Source organism: Aspergillus lentulus (assembly GCF_001445615.1).
Source record: "Aspergillus lentulus DNA, contig: Alt09, strain: IFM 54703, whole genome shotgun sequence".
Taxonomy (NCBI): Eukaryota; Fungi; Ascomycota; class Eurotiomycetes; order Eurotiales; family Aspergillaceae; genus Aspergillus; species Aspergillus lentulus.
In genome coordinates, this window is record NW_028322117.1 from 2,397,251 (window position 1) to 2,415,254 (window position 18,004).

At 48.8% G+C, this 18,004-nt stretch overlaps 4 protein-coding genes across 4 annotated transcripts; 3 read left to right on the forward strand and 1 right to left on the reverse strand.

Annotated features, from left to right (window-relative positions):
• Window positions 1-849: 849 nt before the first annotated feature.
• On the forward strand, window positions 850-2,604 carry ALT_5600 (pyridoxal phosphate-dependent aminotransferase; the record flags this gene model as incomplete). The annotated part of the gene is made up of 4 exons (XM_033554633.2): window positions 850-931; window positions 1,062-1,537; window positions 1,628-1,913; window positions 1,985-2,604. The coding sequence occupies 4 exons, from the start codon at window positions 850-852 to the stop codon at window positions 2,602-2,604; spliced, it is 1,464 nt and encodes a 487-aa protein (XP_033410524.1).
• A 352-nt stretch (window positions 2,605-2,956) lies between these two features.
• ALT_5601 (DUF4129 domain-containing protein) lies at window positions 2,957-4,216 on the forward strand (the record flags this gene model as incomplete). Its single annotated transcript, XM_033554632.2, has 1 exon — window positions 2,957-4,216. The coding sequence occupies one exon, from the start codon at window positions 2,957-2,959 to the stop codon at window positions 4,214-4,216; it is 1,260 nt and encodes a 419-aa protein (XP_033410523.2).
• A 323-nt stretch (window positions 4,217-4,539) lies between these two features.
• ALT_5602 (sucrase/ferredoxin-like domain-containing protein) lies at window positions 4,540-5,678 on the forward strand (the record flags this gene model as incomplete). Its single annotated transcript, XM_033554631.2, has 2 exons — window positions 4,540-4,896; window positions 4,953-5,678. The coding sequence occupies 2 exons, from the start codon at window positions 4,540-4,542 to the stop codon at window positions 5,676-5,678; spliced, it is 1,083 nt and encodes a 360-aa protein (XP_033410522.1).
• A 6,761-nt stretch (window positions 5,679-12,439) lies between these two features.
• Window positions 12,440-13,542, reverse strand: ALT_5603 (putative C2H2 finger domain protein; the record flags this gene model as incomplete). Its single annotated transcript, XM_033554630.2, has 4 exons — window positions 12,440-12,971; window positions 13,029-13,108; window positions 13,168-13,359; window positions 13,489-13,542. The coding sequence occupies 4 exons, from the start codon at window positions 13,540-13,542 to the stop codon at window positions 12,440-12,442; spliced, it is 858 nt and encodes a 285-aa protein (XP_033410521.1).
• Between the last annotated feature and the right edge of the window lie 4,462 nt (window positions 13,543-18,004).

The window sequence follows — 18,004 nt, forward strand, 5'->3', positions numbered from 1 at the left end:
TGCTTAGCTGATAAGGTCGGGTAGAATCCGAACTGTTCGTGTGGCGCCCAACCGTTTCCAGACTCGTCAATTGGGATTGAAGATCGGGCTGGACTGCCTGATCAGCCTTGAAGGAACGGCGGTCTGTTGCTGTATGAGGCATTTTCTGTGTCTCTATCATCTAGTTTCTTTTTAGAGAGTTGATGCTGGCTGGCATGTGTTCACTTCGTAATGGACGATGTCTTTAGCAAGCGAAGAAGATTCTTCTTCCTGGCTTGAGAGTTGAGTCTTCATCTGTAGGTCTGAGAGAATAAGGAATATCCATATAGAGGGGTTGAGGTTTTCATGTATGCGGAAAGCGAAATCGGCGGGTGAATGAGCCGGAGATACTCTGTTTCATCGCAGGAGGCCTAATTTAGTGATGGATAGAGTGATGCCTATCGTCGCCTTTTCAAAAGGCAATCTGGTAGACTAGACGGCGTGGCCCCCCCAGGAACTGAAGTATCTACGAGGCATCAATCCTATCTAAACTCTGGCCGATGGATAATAACTCTGTAATATGGTTCCGCTGGCAGTCTCCGATTTAGTAGGAGGAGAAACTTGGAGTAGAGCGGGGTTTCCCTTATCCCAAATTTTTTTCGCTTTTTCTGCCTTTCTTCTTGAAATCCTATAAATAAATATAATTGAATCCTCTGCTCTATGAAGGAGTAGAAGGATTGCTATCAACAATAGACCATCATCGTCACTTTTGTTTCATGAACACCTTTGTGTCCTCTACGAAATAATTACAGCGTCGCCAAGAAGGATCTACATTCCTCGCATACTATACATACTGCCATATCAGGACAGGCCTGCTGATAGTCTACGAAAATGTCGTTCTCCGGGCGTCGCTTGAGCATTCTGCGTCCCTCTAACCGGCGGTTCTCCCTTGGAAAGGAATTGTCCGAGAATGGTGCGTGTCTCATCTGTATACTTGCGGCTTGGCCTTGAGGAAAATACCTAGAAGCTGAAGGCGTTACGGACTTTTGTCCCCACAAGCTTCCTACAAAAAACAACAGCGCTGACAAACTGGACCTCTGCAGAACTTCGTTCGGAAACCCATCGTCAGTTCAGAGCCGCCCATGAGGGTCACCGTCCCCACGCCGGTCTCGATGCTTCCCGTGCCTCGACGGGTGTCGTCTGGTGTACAGAACGTGCAGTAGAACACGGATACGCCGAGGATCCGTCGGGGTGGGCGAACCTGGGCCAGGGCGCCCCCGAAGCCGACGATGAGATCGAGGGAAGCTTTCCCCGGCCTACCAGTATCCCCATCACATCCGCTGCCCGCGAATACGGTCCTACCGCTGGTATCAAGCCTCTGCGCGCGGCAGTTGCCAGACTATACAATGAGCATTACCGTCAAGGAAAGGAAAGCCAGTACACCTGGGAGAATGTCTGCATTGTCCCGGGTGGTCGAGCGGGACTGATTCGAATTGCGGCCATTCTGGGCAATTCGTACTTGTCTTTCCCTATTCCCGATTACTCTGCCTACTCGGAGATGTTGACACTATTCAAGAACGTGAGTAATCCATGCCTATCGCATTGCCGCGCCCCTGCGCTCTGGAGCTGTCGGTCGAGAACGGTCACTCACGAGCATTATCCTACATAGATCGCACCTATTCCCATTCCTCTCGCCGAAGATGACCACTACCATATCCACCCCAACAAGATTGCGGAGGAGATTGCTCGCGGAACTTCTGTCCTCTTGACATCGAACCCCCGTAACCCTACCGGACACTTTGTTTCGAATGACGAACTTGCCCAGATCCAGGACATTTGCAGAGACCGCGCAACGCTCATTCTGGATGAATTCTACGGTGGCTACAACTACACCACCGACTGTGATGGTTCGACGATCAGCGGTGCCGCCAACGTCGTCGATGTCAACCAAGATGGTTAGCCAACCTCTGCCCTTCATTCGGTTGGATCAGCACTATCAAGAGAACTGTGAAGCTAATTCTGACAGATGTTCTTCTGATCGACGGTCTCACCAAGCGCTTCCGTCTCCCCGGCTGGCGTATCGCCTGGATCGTCGGTCCCAAGGAGTTCATTGATGCACTGGGTTCCGCTGGCTCCTACCTGGACGGAGGTGCCAATGTGCCATTCCAGGAGGCTGCCATCCCTATGCTCGAGCCTTCCCTCGTGCGCACGGAAATGAAGGCGCTGCAGCGGCACTTCAGGGAGAAGCGTGACTATGTCCTGAAGCGACTGCACGAGATTGGTTTCCGCGTCAAAGATGTGCCCCAGGCCACCTTCTACATTTGGCTCGACCTGACGTCCCTCGAACCACCTCTCCCCAAGGAGGCCAATATTTCCGACGGACTGAACTTCTTCAATGCCCTTCTGACCGAGAAGGTCATTGTGGTCCCTGGTATCTTCTTCGATTTGAACCCGGCAAAGAGAAGAGATCTGTTCGACAGCCCTTGCCATCATTTCGTTCGCTTGAGTTATGGACCAAAGATGGATGTCCTCAAGATGGGTCTGGACGGCATCGAGAGGGTGATCCGGCGTGCTCGTGGAGAAGCCGTTGAGCTTCGGCCTCAGATTGATCCTCAGTGGGAGGATGAGGTTGCCGTGTCGGATTAAGCGGTCTCACATCGATTACCTGTCATGCTCGTTATCCTGGTCGTTTCCTCGTTCGCACACGTAGAACATTTTTAAGAGGCCTCCGTTACGAATTTGGGTAAATCAGCATAGATAGATATCACATTGCAGATTATGGCTCACCCTAGCTGAAAGAGAGTAATCGAGTATCATCCACTGGATTCATCCTGTTCCTGTGCAACGAGCACTGTTTCTTCTCCTATTTCGTATCACGTGACATTGAGGTGGGATCACGACCGTGGATGATGATCTTCATTCAATCTTCCATCATCCATGTCCTCGAACTTTGAGATTCAATGAGGGCGAGAGCTGCGCAGCGCAGTACTCTGCGCCCATGACTATGGTCCTGAACTTGTACCGCGTTCTAAACTATGCTGCCTTCACTTTCTTTTCCGTACTCCTAATCTGCCTAATAATACTCACACCCGCCGACGCGATCTACCAATGCTATAAAACGCACCGACTCACCAACATCTTCTTCATCACCGGTGCGTACGTGGCAACATTCATCCTTGCAGCGCTCATATATGCGACACGGATCTACACGAATCGTACCGCCCTATCTGCCATCCCCAAAGCATGGATTCCTGTCGAGAAGGAAGATGTCGGAAAGAGCGTCCGCCGGCTCGTAGTGGAGGGACTCGCCCGCAGTGCGATCATCGCCTATCAGGCGCGGCCGAGGGATATATCGGCAGACGGGGACAAATTCGCTGACTATCCAATGCTTGTGGTGGATCGCGACCAGCCGCCCTGGGGTAAGGTCGAACATCCAGGATGGTCGTCTCCTTCGTCGCCTGACCTACCGGACCTGCCGTATCGTGCTGTTGTGCAGGAACTACCGCATCTGATCGAGGCCAAGGCGGTGTCCCTTGCGCCTCCGGATCCCTTTCTGTCGGCTGCCGCCCATCATCGGTTCGATCCCTCCCTCTCCGATCGTGGACAGTCAGTTCCAGATACGCGAGTTGTGGAAGTACTACGGAGACCTGTGTCGATGGGATTGCGGGAGTATATCCAGCATCTTACGGCATTGAACCTGGTCAATCCCCCAGAAATTGGCGCGGAGTTTCTGGCTCACTACGAACGGGCCCGGTTTTCGTCTCGCGAGCTCCACGAGGATGAATTCAGGGAGCTGATGCACGTCTTTGCGGGCGTCTTGCGCGGGATGACATACCTGGATGCTCGAATACTGGATGACATCAGAGGAGGAAGTTCTCGCGGTGACAGCGAGTCCCTAATTGGACCCTCCGATGAAGAAGGCGAGACGGATACTATGGAGTTTTTGGATGATAGCGACGCGCTGTCTCTTCGCCGTAGCAATAGCTTGCAGCCTTCGGTCGCCTCGTCGACCTGGGAGAGCCGCTCGGTATATACTGCGCCTACGGCGCAGAGTCGTGGATCGCCGGTCGCATCCAGACATCACGACCGGTATCGCACATTGGGCCCTCCCCGGACGCCTTCGACCCGATCGCTCAGGCGCGTGCAGTCGAATGTCTCGGGCAGTTCGTCGGGGGGCAGTGTCATTCACTTGGTAGATCCCCGCGGGCCGTCGGATCTGCCCTATGCTTACAACTTGGATACTACAAATAGTAGATAATGAGTTTTTTTTTTGGTTGCAAGAAACTAAGTGCCTAAATTTTGGTCCTGATTCCCTGAAAGGTAGCCAATGCTGCTGATGCTCTTCCACATTCTCTGGCCGTGGTATGTACATAGCCGTGACGTAAGCCAATCGGAGATGCGGCACAGCTTCGTCCTCCGTACCTGAGAATGAGACACACGTAGTTTCCACTTGCCGGTCTTTTTTCCGTTCTTGGCATAAGAGTAACGTAATCTTGATAAGATCTGATTTTGATCAGATCAAATCATCTGAAACAATTGCCTTGTTGCATGCAACCTGCGCACTTTTGATTCAAAACAAGCATGCAGGCTCTTCTCCGCCGAGGCGCCTCGCTATTTGGGTCGACGCCATCCGGCTCCCCCAAGGCGAGCGGGGATTTCGATGAATTCCGCAAGGCGCCGTCGCACGATGTGTTGTTCCCCAAGGTCGACCCGGCTGTTGATGGAGAGGAATGTCTCCACGACTGCGCGTCGTGTACGGTGAAGTACCCCGCCAGGTTCGACGTGGACTACGAGGATGAGCTCTACGGGCACGTCAACGGATGGGCGACGCATCTGCTCGTCGCGACCGGGAAGACAGACTGGGTGAGGGATGTTGCGGACGAGAAGGGCAGTCTGATGGAGGCGATCGAGAAGGGGGGACTTGTGCCGAGCAACGGGGTATGTCATCGTGCATTCAGCAATTACGGAAGAGTCTTGCTAATGTGTACTGGTAGAATCTGAAGCTGTCTGCGTCCAACATGCCCGTGCCGGACGAGTATCACCACCACGAGCCCGGCGAGCAGCCTACGACCGTCCTGATCCTGCCCGCCTTCACGGTGGTGGAGCAGGTGACTCCGGCTCTTGCGCCTGACCTCATCAAGTACTTTGTCAGCCGCGCGCCGACAACCACCACACCGCTCGGAAGCATTCCGGAGCCTCTGACAGAGCCAGAAAGCGAGGAGCAGCAGGCCGCCCCAGTGGATATCAGCTCGCTGACTCCGCTGCGGTCCCGGCCCTGCGGCCATGCGGCCGTGATCCTTCTCTGCTCGCAGCGCACCCGGGACGCGCGCTGCGGGCAGTCCGCCCCGTTACTGCGGCGCGAGTTCGAGCGCCATCTGCGGGCCCTGGAGCTGTACCGCGATCTGAACGATGAGCGGCCCGGCGGCGTGGGTATCTACTTCATCAGCCACGTTGGGGGGCACAAGTACGCGGCGAATGTGATTGTTTACCGGCGGCGGGACTTTGAGTGGTATCGCAAGGAGAAACCGGGCCAGGATGCGCAAGGGAAGACGACCGGTGAGGCGGACGAGGGTGCGGCGCAGGGCATCTGGCTGGCGCGCGTGCGGCCGGAGGACTGCGAGAATATCGTCAAGTATACGGTCCTGCAGGGGAAGGTGGTCAAACCTGGGCTGCAGCTTCGGGGTGGGTTTGATCGCGAGCGAGGGAAGACTAGCTGGTAGACTACGAGGGAACCCTTTTCTTGTGGGGTAGATTGTAAGTAACTGTGATGATATCATGACATTGATGCATATAGAATATGGCACATCTCAACCCTTCTCAAGAGAGAGAAGTGTTTACAAAGTATCTGCATATCAGTTATACTGTGAAAGGGTGCACTGTGCTGTTAATGATGCTATGTGTGATTGCCAGTATGGCATAGCAATCAATCGCAAAGTACCACATACTATGTCCATGGCACCCCCACGCTGCAATATCCCACTACCCCAGAGTATACTGTATTCCACAATCTTCACTCAGATTGGGTAATACAGTATACAGCATCCGTACCGAGTACGGAGACATACGCCATCAAACATGGGGTCATGATCATTAATCATAATCAGAGTCTCCCCCGTATCATCCAGACCAGACCAGATCGAGGAAAATGAGCCTCGACCTCACTCACCTACTCAAGGAAGTCAAGAGAAGCCAGAGAGTCCCGCCCCCCTCCCCAAATACGAGCTCCTAATATAACTAAACTAACTAACAGTCCCAGTCAGTTGCGGGCCCCACGCCCCATTCCAAAGTCCAAGTCCAACAGCCAGATTACCTGCCATGACCAACACCAACCCAAGCCCCATCGCGCGGATCTCTCGTTAAAATTTACTTAAAAGAGGTTAGCCCGGAAAGTTCTTTGAGTGTTGCCCCATTCAGTTCAGCGAGATTACTATCTGCTGAGTGATGATTCGTTCACAATCGTTTGGCCATGAACACTGGGGCCCTGGGTTCATGAGTACAGTGCCTAGGTTCTTGAGTCATGAATTGTGATCATCTACAAGGAGTTGACTTACTTAGGTAAGGTAAGATTGGACTTGAGTATCCATATTCCGTAAAGAGTGTTGGGTAGGTGCCGTGGCTATGGCTATGGCCACAACTCCACAAGATTTAGTCTACGGGGTATTGGATGATGAAATCGAATAAAGCATAGCATACCGTTATTGGTGCATCTAGACGACGGATGGATTTGACAAATGAGATGCAATTTGCAAACTTGCCTGTAAATAGTCGTACGCAGATAGCAAGCAAACTTTCCATAGTAGTACAGACATGTTGTGGAAGAACGGAGCCTGAGGCGGGAAGGGAAGCTAAGTGTCTACCTTACCTTACCTTAACCTTAGGCATTCACTGAGTATGACACTGCCGTGCTCTGATTGGACAGTGGGTTGTGCCACAATATTTTTCAACCTTTACGAGGACACAGTACCTATTCAAGGCACCTTACTTTCTGGACTATGGTCTTCCAGTATGGTCATTTGGACATAGTCTCCAAGCAAATTCCATTTGCAACACGGAGCAACACTTCTAATACTTGCTGAAGAGGAAGGAGAGTAAGGAGACTCTGGCACACTGCAATATCAGGATCTAGGACCAGGGAGCTCATTTGCCTACCAAAGTTTAAACGGCCCGTTGCACACAAGTCTTCAAAGTGGAGCGGACGGCTAGACGGATTCGTGTTACAATACTTGACTTGTGTGACTGTCCACTGTCAATTCATTGTATTGTGTAACCCTCTCGCCTTGTTTGGGCTTGGAGGGTCGTACAACATTGATACCCCGGGTGGGATGGATTGGAGGTACAGCAAGGAATCAAGGATAGAGTCAGGCAGCAATAGTTAGACTCAGTCATACAAGAAGCTTAAGGTGTCCGATTGAGTAAGCTTAATCGCTAACTTTTCGATCACCAGGAACTCGATTCTGGTTCATAATGGAAGTTAAAAGGTTAAGGAGAGGTGCAGATGGAGAAGTGAGCAGTCCATTAATGCCATCACTCATCAAATACTCCGTAGTCGTCCACATGGCCGCATGTAGACGTCTCATCTCATAGCGAATCCACTTACCCTGCCTGGAGTACATAGGCGGATGTTACTCGGTGGAACCCGCCAAAGGCCAATCCATTCTGTGCGCAGTGCAGACCGCAGTGCAGATTTGCCTCCTTTCTGGACCCTGTATCAAGATTGAAAGTGGGTAAACGTCTTCAACTGTATCGTTCTGGAGTGACTTCGAATTCTCCACCTTAGCGTAAAGGGACGGTCTAAAGACACCAATCCTATAGGGTGGAATGATGAGCCCCTAAAAAGAGCCCAGCAGATATGAGGGAATTTACTTTGTGGTTACCGAGAGTACGCCGACGACGATAACGAGCCCAGCCATAGATGTGAAAAGCAAAGCTGGGCATTTTTTAACCGTCACATTGGGAATCCGCGACTCCAGTAAGCCACAAGATCATCGCGAAGACGACGCAGACCATTAAGGTAACGAAAGACGAGATATCTTCGCGATGCACGGCAGTTCGTCTGCTGGCTGGTTCCACCTATGGTGTATTCCAGGAATCGTCCTCGTCTGAAGCTGTAGGGGCAGATTGGCCGTGCATAACCGTCTGCAGAGTCAACTCAAATCTCAGTTGCCACCTCGAAAAGTCAAGTTCACCGGACTTCGCTGCGAAATGGTGGAAGCACTCCGACTAGGTACTCCGCCTTATGTACCTACGAGATACAGGCTGGAGAAGCTATATGCGCATCTCTACAGCAAGTACCCCAGAGGTACTCCGGAGATGCACCGGTGATTCAATCTCCTCCGCAAGGTGGCAAGACAGTTCAAGCACAAGCAGGCCATAAGTTTCGCACTGCGAGTTTTCGCCTATCTGGACCTGAGTTAGCTTTAACCTTTTGGCGGAGATGTTCGGAGAAGAATCATCGGCCTTCGCCGCCGGGGAGTACTTTGTCTCTTGGGTCTGTATATAGAATCAGCAACTTTTGAGTTTGATTATCGAAGTGTATGAGGTGGATGTTGGCCACTGTATGGAGTAGGTACGGGGTATGTATGTAAACAATTTGTATACGTACCGTACCACGTACACAGCATAAACAGCCCCGTACATTTTGTAATACCAAAGACACATGTTACACAAGTCAGCCGTCAAATAACATTGTGGGTCACAACAGGCAAACCCATGGAGCCGGCTTGGAGTTTAAGTGGTAGGACCCGTCCCCGTACAAAGCTTAGAGTCAAGCTGTCCTGAACCTTGATATGTGGGCTCGCAGGATCACAGAGTTGGAGATCATCAAACTTACAACTCGGTCGTGGCCAGTGCATGGCCCAAGCTCTTGCACTCTATCCAGATCAGAGTTCAGGGAATTGGTGGTAACCGGCAAGAATGCTTCAGTCTGCTCGATCATCAGAAGCAAAAAGGTAAATAGCAACAGGTGGTTCTGCACTCATTGTTGATTCGATGATTTCGAGTCCCCAAAAACCCAAAGTTCGTAACGCCTCCAGGAAAGCAAACTTTACTTCACTTTGTGCTATTTGCCCGTGTGTCAGCGTGTTACCTGTCCATTTTCATGTCTTTTGTTTCGTCTTGGCCGATATTCCCACGCGCCGGAATTGTCCGACAGTCCGAGTCCCTGCATGAGGTGTTGAGATTAAGCCAGTGAGAAAGTACGAAGTAGCCAATGTAAACATGGCACACAGGAGACAGGTGGATGCTCAGCATAACGTTCGGTAGCTATGAGCTAGGGAGCGATCAGCTATGCGGTACGAAGTACAATAATCAGTATCAAGTGAAACAGCATCCCCGATCCTTGGGGTCAGCTAGTAGCCTCGTTAACCTCACCGAAACAATTCAATTCAAGGCTCCTATAACTTAATTGTTCCCTTGTGGATTGTTAAGTCGAGGTGGCCGCTGTCGTCCCGTACCTTAATAAAGCGCTCCTTAATTTTGCACAAGCTAGGCAAGATAGTCGCCGGTCGAGTATTCAACTGTATCTCCGCCTCAATTATACAGGGTGGATACGTCAATCCAGCATGAAGGTTGGTTTGGAGAGAGCCAGGGGGAAATGATCAAGAAAAGGATACGGAGTACTCACTGAATGTTAATGTCCAACAAAGACTAATATTGCTCGAAACCGTCTAGCCTCATTCTGACACGAACAAGCTTACCTAAAGTTTTCCTGGCCAGGTGGCTGGGACCCCGGGTATTGCGATGATAACCAAGAGATCTGTTGCAGCTTCAAAGAATCAGTGCAACGACGCAATCAGAGTACGGAGTCCATTCTACTTATATTTTTAGACCACTACTGTTCAGAACCTCGCGATCAGGATAATAACTCTTAAAAAATCAGCGTGAGAGTTGAAGCTATTCTACCTGCATACGGGACTCCAACTGAACATCCTACAGTCGACACTCGTGATCGAGGAAAACAGTGCATTAGGCGCCTTCTGGCTGACATGGAGTACCTAGCAAAGTTTATTCAACTTATCATAATAAGCAAGGTTCAAGCGCAGGAATAGTTTGCAGGTCTTCTTGACGCAAGGTAATCACAGTAAGATATCACAAACACTGACAGCTTACAGTAAGTACCAGTTAGTTTAGTAGCTATGGCTAATAAAGGAGCGCTGAGTAGCTGATAACCCCGCGATTTCTGTTGCGCCCCAAGGCAACCACAGCTGCAGCTAGCTGTCAGCTCCGTCTGTGCTAGCAGCATCCTTTCTCGTGTCGACGATGAGTCGGGACTCGGGAGCGAATGAGACTCAACTTCCAATCTCTTGGAACCCCATGACAGCATAGTCCTTGCTGACAGAAATAGCTGAGCTCAATACTCCGTCTTCTATAGTCACTCTGACTCTAAAGTCAGGTGTAGTGTTGTACTTGATGGCGTGCGCTACTTCGTAATGGTGTGAGATACATTGATCACCCTAATCCCCGTCCACACTGGAGACCGCTAGTTATCTCCGCATGGATTCTAGGCCTTCACGTCGTACAAAGTCCGATTTTAGGGCCTTAGACCCCGTACGGATAGTCGGATAACCCAAACGTCTCCTGTCTTCAACAAGCTCGATGACCTGTCTGTTTGATTGTTGTGGGAAGAATCTCTTGGCTCAAGATCCTAGTCGAAGTGAAACAGCTGGTAGGAGCTACCTTAGACTAAAGTCACTAATTAGTTATGATTATGAATGATATCTGGTATTTTTCGAGTCAAAAATTGATACCTGGGCTGTACACAAAAAAAGTATCGCCGCGTGGAATCCCACTTATCCCCGCCACAAGTGGCACAAAATGTCAATAATATAATAAAAGAAGCAAGCAACAGCGGATAAGTCATCAACCCTTTACACACCCTTTAGCCAAATGGTAATTCCACCCGGTATCTAAGTACTGCACAGTGCTCGGTGATTGTTTCATTATAGCTGACTCAGTCAACATTAATGCCTCACTTCTCCATCGGCACATCCTTGTACTAGACTAACCCCCGAATCTACTAGCGTCCGTTGTTCGAAATTGGTACCTCTTTGGCTCTTGCTGTCATTCTCGGGCTCCCCTCTCCCCTGGAAATAACGGAATGCCATTCATTTCCCCCCTCCCGTCGCATACCAGAGCATCTCATCTCTCCGGGTCCTTTATCCGGAAATATCAGGGAAGGGACGAGGAACAGCACCATGTACTTCTTTTCCCCTCTCTTCATTTCAGGTAATCTATGCGAACCCGCAAATCATCTACATATCAGACCGCACAGTGTCGAAGTATATACTTGGCCGACCATTGCCAGATGATATGTGCCGTCGATCGTGCAAGCCACAGTGGTGGCGGCCTGGTATCTAACCTACCTTAGCTTCTTAGGTAGGTTTTCCGTTAGACACTGGCTGGAGTCCTGGATATCGGATTCCGAATTTAATTGGCCGTCCCTACCCCCCACTATGGAATGGAATTCGCAGCAGATAAAGTATCAAGCAGGAAAAGACTTGGCCTTTTGTAATGGCGAGCCACAAGGGTAACGATAAAAACATTGACATGAGTCGTCATTGTGCATTCTGAAACAAATCCCTCTCTAACCAGAGAAAAAAAAGGGAACAATTAGTCTGTCTACTTACATGACACTAAGTGAGAGCCACAAACCGTTCCCGATACGTCGATCCTTGGCTGACATTGCCCGTCTATGGCAGGTGGAAACTGGAAATAAACCCTCGCGACTTGCGACCTTTTCCGAAGAGGCCCCACATGACTCGGAGTCTCTGGCGATTCACTTAGTAATAATGTAATAAGCCCCTGGAAGAGAAGGAAACAACTTGTGGCTCAGGACAAGGTACCAGAAAGGTAAAAAGGTAAAAAGGTAAAGAGAGAGGTGACGCTCTGGAGTTCGACGTCGCGCCTACCAAGTAGCGCTTTCATGCGCTCAACTTTCTAATGTCTTATTTGCTGGCTTCGATTCATTTACTGGATTGGCTCGAGAAGTCATCTTGAACCCAGTAACTGTACTAGGTACCTAGGAGTAGGGTAGTATGTATTAGTAGTAATAGGATTGGACGGTGGACTTGAATTTGGAGAGCCACAGTAGAGAAGGGACAGGGTTAGCGCAAAACTTAATTTGCGGCATCATGGCAAGTATGGTATCAATAAGGACAGAACGCCTCTCCAGCCTTTTAAATCGGGTAATCAAACGCAAGACAGAATCGCCAGGGCTAAAATCAAGTGTACAGCAAGGGAAGTCCGAGCGCACGTGGAAGACAATTACTCGATATCTTGAAAAACAGCTCGCATCGAAGAAGAATCCATGATAGCGTCGTGGTCGGCATCACAGGACGTGCACAGGAAAAAGGTTGAGATTGCTGATCAATATAGGCGCAAAGGCATTGGGAAGAGCAGATGCCTGGGGTATATGTGTTGCAATATATCAAAAACGTGATGGTGAGAGTCCATTTGCAATTCCAGGGTCAAGTTCGAGACCACATCAACCTACTCCGAGGAAACCCCAATCTGTTCCTTCAGGTTGATTCAGGATTCGTGTCGGTTGTTTATAGTGAAAATTCTGATTATATGAAATCATGAGAGGGTGCCCTTCAGCCATAGGCTGCGCAACAAATGTTTGCTGCGGCTGCTGCTGCTGGAACCCGGGTGGTATATAGCTCTGGTTGGTTGTATCGTACCGCTGCTGCATAAGCTGCTGCATGTACTGCTGTTGCGCGTGCTGTACATCAAGCGGTGACGTGACAGGGACACTCTGGGTCATCATTGGCGGCGTATCGTGTACTGGGATATGAGTCACAGGCAGACTTTGTTGTGGATAAAAGTCCTGACTTGGCGTCGACGGCTGATGGTAATACTGTTGCTGAGCAAGAAGATACTGGTCGTTTGGGATTGGAGCGGCGACTGGGGCCTGGTAGGATTGCTCCGACATCGCATCCTCAGACGGCGGTCTGGTCATTGTTCCTGGCGGGTGGGAACGGTGTTGATGCTTGGTTAAAGTGGTCTTACGGCAGAAGCTGGTCCAGAATGTTAGAGAGTCTTTGCAGTGGTCGGTGCACGAACAAACTTCTTACCTTCTTTCGCATGTTGGTTCCTGGCAGATGTAAGGTCGCTTGCCAGTGTGAATCCGCCGATGGCGGGCTAAACTTGATGACTGCGTATTCGGCAATTAGCAATAGTTTTGAAAGCAATGCCCAGTATCAGTCTACTCACATCGGAGAAGGCCTTGTGGCAGCCTTCATGATCACAGACATGAGGCTTCTCGCCAGTGTGTGTCCTTGAGTGTACAGTCAACGCGCTGCGCTGAATGAAACTCTTGTTGCAGTCCTTGACGGTACAATGATAAGGTCGCTCATTGGTATGTATCCGGTAGTGTCTGCAGAGATCGGATTTACGGTTGAACGACTGAAAACAATATCAAAACCGTTGGTTAGCGCGAATGGCTTCGTAATAGCTGCTGGCATCAAGGTCTCCAACAAAACGGGAACGAACTAGGGCGGCAAAACAACTAATAAGAAATAGAGCGAAGCCCACCTTTCCACAGTGCTCCCAGGAACAATTGAAGTCACGTCCAACACCTGGGGCCATGGTTGTTGCGACGGAGCGATATGACTTTGGTAGATATGCAAATTAAATGCTGAGGACCAGATATGATAGAGATAGGCGGAGCGATGGTTCCAAGTTGAAATTGTCAAGGGCAAACTCGGAAGTGGGGAGATAAGCAGCACTGGCAGATCGAGGACGATGTGTTAGGGGGGGCTTATGCGAGGGAGATAAATGTCACGGATCCTGAGGTGGGGACAAGCATGGAGAGAGTATCCCAAGTAGTGAAGCAGAGAATGAGGCAGTTGAAAAGAGATCTGCCTGGGAGACGCAATAACAGATCAAAGAAGGACAAGGGGCACAAAGAATGAAGAATAATGCTAGAAGAAGCAGTATCAACCAAAGGCTGCAGATACTCCTCGGGTTTGATGACTTGAAAGTTAAGCAGTCAAGACTGAATCAAGAGAAGTTCCAAGAAACGATTGCCCGATGCGCTCTGACGATACAAGCAGAAGATGATGGGCTGATGGCGAGATTGGATGGGACGATGCTTTCGATTCTAGGTTGAAGCATAATATGAGAAAAGTGCTGTGATAGCGGTAGGTAGTGCTGGCGGTGGTAATAGTTGATATTATATAGTCGAACAATAACAAATAGAAGACATTAAGGTGTCTGGTCGGGTGGAGTTGTAACGCACTGGTGATACGGGCGGGTGTGCCTTCTATGCTTCAATATCACTGAGGGACAGCTGTCAAGCCAGGCAGACCTGAAGATAAACAGGCACTCCAAAACAATCGATATAACCGCACTGGAATACTCAAAAAGGATAAGAGAATATCCAGATATCGGATGGAAAGGGGGAGGTAATAAGGAAAATGGGTGAGAATAAGAGGGAGTGAAAATCAAGAGGAAGTGAGGACGATTTTCAGTGTCCGAATTCTTAATTATCGTTTCTATTTTATTTTATTTTATTTTATTTCATTTTATTTTTATTTTTATTTTTTTCATTTCCGATCGGTTTTATTTCCTAGTGAGCAGGACGTACAGCATGTATTTTTATCAATAGGTAATAATGCACATCAAAATAATATTATTATTATTAGTGTACAAGTTGCCTTTAGAACCCATAGGTACCTCAGACCAATAACGAACTACCATTAACCAAGGCTACCTAAGTGGACAATTAGACTTGGCAATTTCCCCCGGAAGGCTGGTGGCCGCTAGTAAGAAGGGCTTCAGCAAGTCTCGAGTCAGCCATACTAAGGTACGGACCACGGCGTAGTCGATAGATACCCTTGTAGGTACTGCGATAGTATGACTTGGATATTAAGGTAATATGGAACAATGGTACCAGAACACAGAGGAAGACGATGGCGGAAACAGCCTACGAGGAGCAGTTACTTAGCTTGAACGTTTTTACAGGAACATTACCATACTCTACAAAGTAGGCCCGAGGAGAATGACAAGGCTGGGGTAGTCCAGTCCGTCCATACTCCGTAGTCAGGGTCCTGAATATTGACCTTGTATTGTCGTTGTACAGGTCGTAGAAAGGAAGCAAAAAAAAAAGGAACAGAACAATGATACACGAATCCCAGGTGTCGACATCCTTTTAGATACTCAATGAAGATGGTCTTACAGAGGTTGATTGCCTACAGGCTACATCCTATGTAACTCACTTTGAGGTACTTCGCTGTATCCTTGTACCTCATGATAAATGCACCCAAATACCATATCAGGAAACACATGATAGTGACACCCATAGTTTCAGAGGGACTAAAGACTGCGGTGGGAGGTTAAGTACGGGACACTATATTAGTAACTTTATCATTCCAGTAACTTATTCAAACTGCTTCGTGGGGCCCGACCTAGGCCCAGATACGTTTACCACTCTAGTCTCTACAGAGTACTAGCGCCGTGAACATTAAGGGCTCTTAAGTGCTACTTCTCCTTAGGGTGTTAAACTAGACTAGATACTGAACAGTGTTCCGGTCAATGTTATTTGGCGGGGATCGGAGGTATCCACCCGGGTTCCCAATACCGGCCTAGACCCTTTACAGACTAGGTGACAGAGTACAGTATTAGTCAATGGAGAATGGTGGCTTGTTAGGAGCAATAAATTCGCGTCAAATGGCAGCTGGCCTTGGAAGAGACTTGAGCTAGTGCAATTAAGGCCTAGTCTTGCTGCGTGGCGCAATACAACCTACTTGATTGTCCGATTCACTTGTATTGTATGCACGGTAAGATTTCCAATCCATCCATGGACAGGACGTTTCGACGATAATACGAATCTTACCTATGTAATTACTGATAGGACGGATGCTTGGTAAACTTCTGGCTCTGTTGATGAGGCTACTATTTCCATACCCCACGGTGACTAGACTGAGTCATGTATGGCCTTAATGATCATAAGATGTTGTAATAAGGTTCAATTAAACAGAAGAGGGGACTAATTAGCTTGTTCGACCACTTCGGAAGGCACGTAAATATGTATGGAAGTAGCAGGGTCTATCTAGGGACGAGTACATCAGGTATCCATTCTTGCTGTCTGTACCACCCAGTCAACCCCCCTAAGCACTTAGTACCTTGAAAGTCTTTCCATAATCCATACTTATGCACCACCTTAGGAATGCTTGGAGTCAATCTCCCTCTAGCGGATAAAGGAAGCTAGCTTGTCAGCTTGTGTCAAGCTCCATCCAGTGCGTCCTTACAGGAGAGCTACCTAGGTGATTATTGTTGCTACTCGTCAGCAGGCACGCAGTATGCAATACAAAAGCCAGCCCGAGGCGACTGTAATCGCAACTACTATGTTGAAGCAGTCGCAAAGAAAGGTCGAGAACGAGAAAGAGCAGACATTGGCAGTGCCCGCAAGGGATAAAGGATGGCCTTTCTGACATGACTATGAAGAAGAGATCGGCATCATTTCCGGGAATTTGCGAGTAATAGGAATAACTTATCTGCCTGCTTACTCGACTAAGGTATTTCTGGGTATCAGTATCGCCATTGTACCCGCGAATCAACCGCGTTCTCTATTGCGTGGCTTCGATAGTGAAATGGGAGCTTAAATCTGACCGTCCTGATTCTGTAAAGGAGCAGGTTTCATACTGCATAACATTCAACACGTGGTTTATCGAGATATCGAGGATTGGTGTATCAGGTATCGTATGGAGTTTACCGATGTCTTCGTTGATGTCGGTCAGATGGAAAAAGGTCTTCGCATTACCGAATGGCCGACTCTTACATGGCCCAAGGTTACTGTGCCGACACCATATGATCTCGCAAAATTGTATGTTTTCGACTTTTGATCAGAGGATCCAGTTGGTGTAGGGGCCAACTGTTGGGGCCGTTGAGGGCATGCTGCCCATCTATTTGAAAGTAAAATAGAAAGAAAAAGAAAGAAGCTTGTTAGAGTTGGACTGGTCGGGAGACTGGATACAGGCATCATATGTTGGAAAACCTCACTCATGCCTGAGGGGATGATACATCTCAGCTCCATCAGTGGAAAGTTCTCCCTTCCTGTGCTTTACCAGCAGTTCTCCAATGTTGATCCCAACTTTATCTAAATTCAATCATACGAGGTCCTCTGTACCGGTGTACAAAAGGATGATGAGGCAACCATGAAGGATGAAGGATGAAAAGTGACAGATCACCACCGCCAGTCAAAATAAAATTCCACTACTTTATTCCACGCGTACTGCATACTGCGTACTCATGAAATGTGAACCATGATCTTCTGGAACGCGAAGATCTCTCTTGAATTGACTCTTGTGATTTGTGAAGTTGCGATCAATTTGCTCGGTGTCTGGATATTCGGGAATTGAGAAGTGATCCCTTACTACTAGCTACAGAGTAGTACGGGGTTTACGAATGTCATTTGTTGATTGCTCTGTAGATCCCTCCCTGATCATGCTTTTGTGATGAGTATGTTTTCTTTTTCTCAACGCTCCACCCTTGTTTCAAAACATGAACTAATGGAAGTCATTTCCAAGCAGCGCTGACTAGTCAGAGGTAATCGTTTGAAGTCCCAATATCAGTTTAGGGTATGCGTACCTCAAGCTTCTCAATACCATGTGTGCGGCTCCAACAGGGAACAATCCAACGACAAATGCAAGTATGCCTTATCCTTGGTGACGAAAGCTTACTGACGTCTAGGGTTGGGTAGATAGTTGTATGTGTGCCCTTTTTTCTTATCCTCAAAAGACAAGTTGCGCCGTTCGACTGCATCTGGTAATCCGATTGACTTGACAGTCTCGTCCCTCCCCCACCCAAACCCAACACCAGCTATCCCAGGTACTATTAAGACCCCATAATACTCCTAAGTGGCGCAATATAGTGCTGTGAGCTTACTGTAATTACAAATCGCTGCGCTTAAAATCCTTTTGCGAACTCTGGCGCGGAATCCCGTCAATGAGATGGCAGCATCGAGATAGATGCATCGTGCTCGCGCTGCAGAAATTACGTATCGCGCTGATCTCTACATACAGATTTCAAGGGGCTGAGAGAGCTAAAG